Raw genomic sequence first — 8,625 nt, forward strand, 5'->3', positions numbered from 1 at the left:
CAGGTTGGGAGTGGGGGTGGGGGCACAGAGCCAGCGTCCAGGGGTCAGAGCCGGAATTGCGACATAGGGGGTCTGACTGCATCACCCAAGCTCGTAACCATATATTTCTGTCTTGATCGATTCATTGATTAAATGTTGTTCCTAAGCTCATTTGCAGTGAGGATGAAAAAGAAAGATAAGACTATCTGTATCATGAGCTCTGTAAGAGAAGGGACCTCATCTTTTTCACTGCCTTGTCACCTGTGCCAGAAGTGACAATAAGTGGCTCAGTCACATGTCGGCTGGCAGACATCTTCCTGTGACGGGCACATTAAGGGAAGCTCCAGATGTCAGCAGCACCAGTGGTCAAGGCTCTTCAGAGCAAACCAAGGGGTTTGAAAAATAGATTCTGAGGAATAGAGGGCGCTCACCAGTGTTTTTTTGTTGTTGTTTTTCTTTTCGTACTCAACTAGCCCTTGGCCCTGCCTCTTTCGGAGATAGGCAAGGCTCCCCCGCCAGCCCGCAGGTACGGCTGAAGGCGGATGGCTCCACTCCTTGCCTCCAGGGTGGAGGATAAACGGTGCTCACTTCCTGGAGCAGAAAGGCAGGAGATGGGGGAGGGGTTGCTGACCTCTGAATCTACGCCAGTCGCTGGTTTGCTGTCATTCCCTACCAAAACTTCTGGAGCTGCCTCCCCTACATGTTTTAGTTTCCAAAATAAGACTTTATCTATCACTACTCTTTACACAGACTACTCCTACGTAGCTCCCAAGGTACCTCTTCTGTGCTCCCTTCCCAAACTTGAGACAACTCAAAACTGCAGAGGTCTCCCTCACTCTTCCTCCACCCGCGAACCCCGAACGCAACATGTAAGTCAAACTCTCAGGACTTGTGGGGACAGAGGTGGCTGGCAAGAAATTGGATTTGCTCACTAACCTGGAACCCGTAGCTTGGATCAGGGCCGCAGATTTGCAGTTGCAGCCACGTCCACCAAAGCCGAAAGACTCAGGGGGAGAGAGGCGGGACAAGGGGGAGGAGAAGATGCTGCAGCTGATAGGGCGGATTTGCCCAACCTAGCCTAAGGTCCTGCACTCCAGGGGTGTGGTCGCCAGTGTCCCATCCGGCTTAAGTAAGGTAGCTAGCTGTTTGCTTACTGAATTGCAAATTCTGAGGCCTTGAACACTTGAAGGCCAGAAGGGATACTTTAAAGTGTGTTCACTTTATTTTAGCTTTCTGACATGGTGTCAGTGTTCAATAACACAGATGAGACACCTGTACTCTGTATCAATATATTAAAATATCTAAATAAAAAAAAATATCTAAAGTTATACGAGTGCGTAAAGATAACCACCTGGCATCAAAATGGCATGTTTTGCAAAAAGATAATTAAAATTTATCAATTTAAAGTTAGATTGTAATTTAAATTTATGTCTGTAATTTTATCGTATACAACCTTGAGACCATAGCTGCTTGTTTTTAAGTCCTTATGAATAAATGCAAAGCTTATAAAGCCTAGGAACTGTGACTATAGGGTTTCAATGACACAGCAACTCTTAGAAGAAAAAGCAGGCCAAACTTCCTGCCACAAGGACACTGAAATGATGACCCTGACTTGGTCTTGAAAAGTGGGTTGGGGGAGGGGGTCTTAGAGAGGGAGGGTGTCCAGATAAATCAGGATAGCAAGATTGGGCAATGTAGATTCTTTCACTTAGCATAATATTTTCAGGTTTCACCCATGTTGTATTGTGTATGAGTACTTTTTTCTTTTGGCTGAATATTACAGTGTATGAATTTTCCACATCTACATATCTATTATTCATCTTTTTCTAGACATTTGGATTGTTTCTGCTGTTTGGCTATTATGAATAATGTGGCTATGAATTTTCTGGTACAATTTTTTTTTTAAAAAAACATAGGCTTTTTATTTCTCTTGTGCATATACCTAAGAATAACATTGCTGGAGCGTGTATTTAAATCTCTTTTGAAGATCTTCCAGACTGTTTTCCAAAGTGACTGTACCATTTTACATTCCCACCAGCACAATAAGAGGGTTCTAATTTTTCCACATCTATGCCAATACTTGTTAATATATGTCATCTATTATAGTCATCTTAATGGGTGTGAAGCAGTATCCCATTGGCATTTAAATGTGCATTTCCCTAAGGACAAAGAGGTGTGAAACATCTTTTTATAAGCTTTATTTACTATGACTACTCAGATCCTTTGCCAATTTTTTAATTGGGTTATTTGTATTTTTATTATTAAGTAAGAGTTCTTTATATATTCTAGATACAAGTCCTTTATGAGTTCTATGACTTATAAATATTTTCTTCCATTCTAGGAGTTATCTTTTCATTTTCTTGATTGCATTCTTTGAAGAACAAATTTTTATTTTTGATGAAATTCAATTTTTTTTGGTTTCTTGTACTTTTGGTGTCATATTTATGAATGCGTTGCCTAATTCAAAGTCATGAAGATTTGCTCCTATATTTTTTTCTAAAAGTTTTATAATTTAGCTCTTATACTTAGGTCTATGATCTATTTTGGGTTAATTTTTAGAGGTTCAGTTTTATTCTTTTTCATGTGGATATCCAGTTGTCCTAGGACCATATTCTTTTCCCATTGATTTGTCTTGATATTGTTGGCAAACCACTAAAAAGTTAAAAGTTTTAAAGTTTTAATCAGGTGCGTGTGTGTGTGTGTGTGTGTGTGTGTGTGTGTAATGGTAGGGAGGTAGGTGGGGAATGACATGTTCTGAAAGGCTAAATGTTTTGTAAGAAAAGATCACCTGGCAGTAGTGAGCAGGTTCAAGAAACCTGGAGGTAACAAAAATGCCTAAATCCAGGGAGAATAAATGTCCAGCTATTGCTTTAGTATGGAGGAAAAAGTGCTAACTAGACGCTATTGAGTATAGATAGAAGAGAATGGATTTATAAAATAATTGGTTTTCTCTCCATGCCATTTGGTGACAACGTGTAAGTGGTATTAGGAATAATAACTCTAGATGTATATCCAGGTTTCTTACTCTCACTTCTTAATGAAGGACATTAAGGAGAATAGGTAAGGGAGTTAAGAGATGAATAATGCAAGTAACAAAAAGAGATATTGTGGTATTTAAGGGAGTGAGGGGGAGCTGAATTTGCCACCCCAAAACATGCCTTTTGAGATATTGATTATTTTAAACTGGTTATTTTTAAGGGAAAAAAACACTGTGGAAAAACCTTTGACTTTACCCCTAACTGTCTAAAAGCATTTAGAGGACTTGCTCCAGGAAGGAACTATCATCGTAGATAACTATAGTTTAGTATGAACTAAGTCTGATAGACAGGGAGGAACCTAGCAAGGTCCCTTTGATCAAAGTTCAATCTGTGTCCCATTGTTAAAGATGGCCTAATAAACATTTATTTACTAAACATTTGATTTTCCATCTCCATTCCATGTGAATTGCCTTCCTCCCCTTTGAAGTCCCAAAACACTATCCCCTCTCCCTTCTTCCTGGCTCAAGATGGCACATAAGCCTTAACTACCAGATCTGCCCTGGGGCCCCATATTCTCATGGAATCCCTGTATGTACATACATACCATATAATAATTAATATGGACATAGATAGGCAAATAAGATTTTTTTAAAAGCCTTCTCATTAATAAAACTAGCATAAATAACGAAAGTGACCATCAGTAGGCTGTGACACTGGACGCTCAAAAAAGTTGTTCATCTGGTCTTGATGTTTGTTCTAGGGCTGAAGTTTAAAGTTAATAAGGGGATTGAGGACTGTGAGGCTTAGAAAAATGCAGGTGGGATGGAGAAGAAACTGCTTCAGCTTTTTCTTTAGTTGTTCTTTCAATTTCAATTCTTTTAAAATCTGTCAAATTGAAATATTAAAGACATTTGGACATTCTCAGGAATAGCTGAGAATAACCCTTTAGATAATGTTAGGGGAGGGCTGAGTTGGAAGACTTGGAAGAGTGGTAAGGACTCAATGAGAAGAAATATCTCAAAACCCTAGATACTTTTCTCCATAAACTATGTTATACCTTCTGGAGCACACCTTCCTTATTCAGTCTCCATCTCATATTCTCAGCCCTCAATCTACAAAGTATTGTTTCTTACATGAACGTGTTTCTTAACATGGAAAAGAGCAAGTTTCCTCTTTGATTCTGGACAAGAACATGTTACTTTTGTGGAAATAACATCAGAGAAACTTTGCTTTCTACTTTAAAAGTTTAATTCTTTACTAATAGCATTGTTATTTTGTAATTATAAATAAAATAAAAATATATATTAGGTTGGTGCAAGAGTAATTGCGGTTTAAAAGGTTAAAAATAATTGCAAAAACCCGCAATAACTTTTGCACCAACCTAATAATAGAAAGTTTTTGTCTTGAAATAAAAATATAATGATTTATCAAAATTTAATATGCATAATCTGTGATTTAAATGTTTCATGTTCAGGCATTTAACCTGTAAAAATACAGTTCTGCCAAAGGCGCAAATATACCAAAAAAGAAGTACATTCCAGCTATTTTATAATAGTGAAAAATTTGATAGCAACAGTGTCCATTAATACATCAGTTATTACTTTTTTGTAATACCTAGATAATCTCAATGATCAAAACAACTCTGAAATGGGTATTATTACCTTTTTTTTTTACAGAGCAGGAAATTAAACCTTAAAGAGGTTAAGTATATTTCCCAATGACAAACAGCTAGTCTGTACTGAATATGGTAACTGTAACTTTAACTCAAGTCTGTGTGACTTAGCTTTTGTGTAAACTTGGAAACAGTTATACTCCTAGTAAGCAAGCATACGGGTGTGGATTTGAAATCCAGGAATTCAGTCTCTATTTATTTCAAATATTTTAGTTGTAAAAACTTTACCATAATGACTAACTTTATGCATATATTGTACTTGTGAAGGCATATCTGAAAGGGAATTTCTTGTAAGTGTGATTTCTGGATCAAAGGATAAATGCATATGAATTTTGTTAAGATAATTCCAAATTCCACAAAAATTCTATTATGTTGTATATTCATGAGCAATGTTTGAGAGAGCCTGTTTTCTCACATCATTGCCAACACTGAGTTAATCCTTTTAATTTTTGCCAATCTGACAGGTGAGAAATGGTATTTTTGTGTAGTCCTAATTGTATTTTCTCTTTAAAAACTTAAAAGTTAAGCATATTCTAATTAAGTATGTCTTTGTCCTCTTTTTCATCAGACTTATGACTGTTTTTTCCCTACATTGCAAGGGCCCATTATATAGTAGGAAAAATTAGCCTTTGATCTGTAATAGAACTTGAAAACATTTCTCCCCAGTTGGATATTGCATATCTGCTATGAGCAGGGTCTTATGCTTTGGGACAGCAGAGATTAAAAATACTTTCAGAATAACTCCTTTCTTTAAGGAATGCATTCTAGACAGGGAGTAAAGGCACAAACATGAAAAGATCTCTGATAAAATATGAACACATGTTCCTAGCACCCAACAAAATAGTGACTTAGATAAAAAGAGGTGAAGAATCTCAAAAGATGTATCTTTCATTGTGGGCTGAGTATTGGAGTGGACAGAGTTGAAATATGAACTAGATTTTCGAGGATGAGTTGATCTTGGACTAAAATTTAGGCTGAGTTGTTCTTCTCAATCTCAGAGAACATCAAGCTAGACTAATCTCTGGTGTGACTAATTAATGATTAGTGAGCAAGTTACTATATTACATATAGATGTTTACATTTCTTTAACAACTCATTAAAGAATACATGACTCTATATCTATTAGATATAAGTTGGTATTTTGACTTCTTATTTCAACAATGAATATAATTTTTAAATGCAAAGCATTTTGGGGTGGAAAAGAGTACTCTATCCCTCTACAATTACCTACATTTTGATAGATAGATGTGTCTACCTACATGTGTTGCTGTGTGTTAGCATCTCTGAACTTGTGTATACACACACATGTGATTACGGACATGTGTAGCTGGTAATAAAAAGAAGTATCATCCCATGGGATTATGAATTTTTAGACATGACAGTTCTCATTGTCAGAAAGATGTTGAACTGGCAAATCTATATGTCAAAATTATATGTAAGGGATTAGGTAATTTAGTAGGGAGAAAATGCAAGTAAATGCTGAGAAAAGTCTTATTTGGATGGTAGATTTCAGGTAAGCTACCACATTTCCCCTAGTTAGTTTTTCTTGAGATGATGGGGAATCATTAGGTATTTGAATAACAGGTGGAAGAATAGGTGGCTATTATAGATTTCTAAGAAAAGAAATCAAATGGGTTTTAGCAGAATGGTTATTTTTATTTTTTTATATTCACTTCTTTGTATTCTGTACTCTACCAGAGACATTTTATCAAACCAATAAAACTCTTTATAAACATTATTTTTAATGGCTGACTAATATCTGATAGTAACCATTTATTTATTTATTTAATAATTGTCATCAGTGCAGAATATTAAAGCTATTTCCCTTTTTGGCTTATTTGCTATTATAAATAATTCTGGAATTTATTACTTTTTGCATAAATCTTTGTGCTCATGTCTGATTATTTCCTTGAGCAACATTCCAGGAAGAAGAATTAGTAAGTCAAAGAGAATGAACATTTTCAAGGCATTTGACTCATATTGCTGAATTCCAAATGATTCTACAGACTTATACGTTGATTGTGAGTATGCGTATGTCTGAGAAACCACCTCGAGAGAAAGATTACTAAGCTTGTCGTCTTTGTTAATTGTAGATTTTCTAGACTATCATTACATCACTCATAGTGAATAAAGAGTATCAAAAATGGCAGCTAATTTCTATTTTAATTTGGTAAGGGCCATATAAAAGTGGACATTATTTTATATCAGTAAATAATAATGAAAATGAAACAGCTAGTTAGGATCAGGGCTAGTAGGTTTTAAATGTTTTCCTCAAGTGCAGTCATAAGAAGCTGTCCATGGAAGCTGTCTAGTCTGAGTCCCACCGCCTGAGCTGAATTACTTCCATAATTTATTTATTTTTAATTTATTTTTCAATTAGAGTTGACATACAATATTATATTAGTTTAGGGTATACAACATAGTGATTAGACATTTATATAACTTATGAAGTGATCACCTTGATCAGTCAGTCCAGTACACATTACACAGTTATTATGTTATTGACTATATTCCCTATGCTGTACTTTACATCCCTGTGACAATTTTCATAACTGGCAATTTGCACTTCTTAATCCCTTTCACCTTTTTCACCATCTCCCACCCCCGCAACCCCATCTGGGAACCACCAATTTAAGTAGAACATTTATTTAAATAAATTGGGACACAGATGACATGACATGGGAATAACTGGAAGATGTAGAGATAAGGGTAGGGTAAATATAGGACAATTGATAGGTATAGAAAGGGATTAAGGTGAGCTCAAGTCGGGAGCATTTATTTAGATTCTTTGTAAAGATTTGAAAACATTTCTTTAGCCCCTTCCAAAATCTGCTTGGTCCTCACTCCATAAATAATGGGATTGAGCATAGGTGGAATGACCACATAGAGGTTTGCCAGAAGGATGTGGACATAGCGTGGGATGCGTCTCCCACCAAACCTGTAGGCAAAGACAGAAAAGAGGGCAGGGACATAGAAAAGTAGAATGACACAAACATGAGAGCCACAAGTGCTCAGAGCCTTGGACTGGGCATCTTGAGAAGGGAGGCGGAAAACAGCTAGGAGGATGTGAATGTAGGAAACAGCGATCAGGATGATGTCCAGGCCAGTGGAGAGTAGAGCAGCTGCCAACCCATACCAGACATTGATGGAAATATCAGAACAGGACAGACGGGCTATGCCCATGTGTTCACAAAATGTGTGCTCAATGATGTTGATCCGGCAATAGTGCAGGCGTTTCAGGAGAAAGATGGATGGAAACATGATGATGAAGCTGCGGGTCAGGGTGGCAGCGGCGATCTTCCCAATGACTGTGCTTGTGAGGATGGTGGCATATCGCAGAGGGGAACAGATGGCCACGTAGCGGTCAAAGGCCATGGCCAGCAGGACTGCAGAGTCGGCCACAAAGAGGAAGTGGATGAAGAACATCTGGGTGAGGCAGCCATCGAAGGAAATGTGGCTAGAACCTAGCCAGAAGTTGGCCAGTGTTTTGGGCATCGTGGAAGTGGAGAGCAAGACATCAGTGCTGGCCAACATGGACAGGAATATGTACATGGGCTCATGCAGGCTTGGCTGGGAGAGAATGACGCAAATTAAAATGCCATTGCCTATGAGAGCGGCTACATACATGGTAAAGAGGGGGATGGAGAGCCAGATGTGTAGGTGCTCCAGCCCAGGAATGCCAATGAGGAGGCAGCCTGCCATGCGAGTGTCAGAGCTGTTCACAGCAGCTGTGCTGTTAGCAAATAAGAGAGCCATGATTTTCTGCAGAGCCCTCACCTGTGTCATGGGGGAAAAATAGCTTCAGACTTTGTATACATTAGCATAGTACACATAAAGATTTGCAAACAGCCACGAGGTGTGTACACACTCACAGTTCCTACAACCATTATGGGCTCTGCACACAGGTATATTCCCTACAGACAATCACACACAAGCTATGCACAAAGTGCACAGTTACAGGCCCTGCCCACAGACATGCTCTGTGTCTTTATTCAG

The 8,625-nt window shown here is 37.8% G+C and overlaps 1 protein-coding gene across 1 annotated transcript; it reads right to left on the reverse strand.

Annotated features, from left to right (window-relative positions):
• Window positions 1-7,404: 7,404 nt before the first annotated feature.
• LOC117030602 (olfactory receptor 52B6) lies at window positions 7,405-8,415 on the reverse strand. The gene has a single exon (XM_033120747.1). The coding sequence runs from the start codon at window positions 8,413-8,415 to the stop codon at window positions 7,405-7,407; it is 1,011 nt and encodes a 336-aa protein (XP_032976638.1).
• Between the last annotated feature and the right edge of the window lie 210 nt (window positions 8,416-8,625).

This window comes from Rhinolophus ferrumequinum, chromosome 11 (assembly GCF_004115265.2).
Source record: "Rhinolophus ferrumequinum isolate MPI-CBG mRhiFer1 chromosome 11, mRhiFer1_v1.p, whole genome shotgun sequence".
Classification (NCBI taxonomy): Eukaryota; Metazoa; Chordata; class Mammalia; order Chiroptera; family Rhinolophidae; genus Rhinolophus; species Rhinolophus ferrumequinum.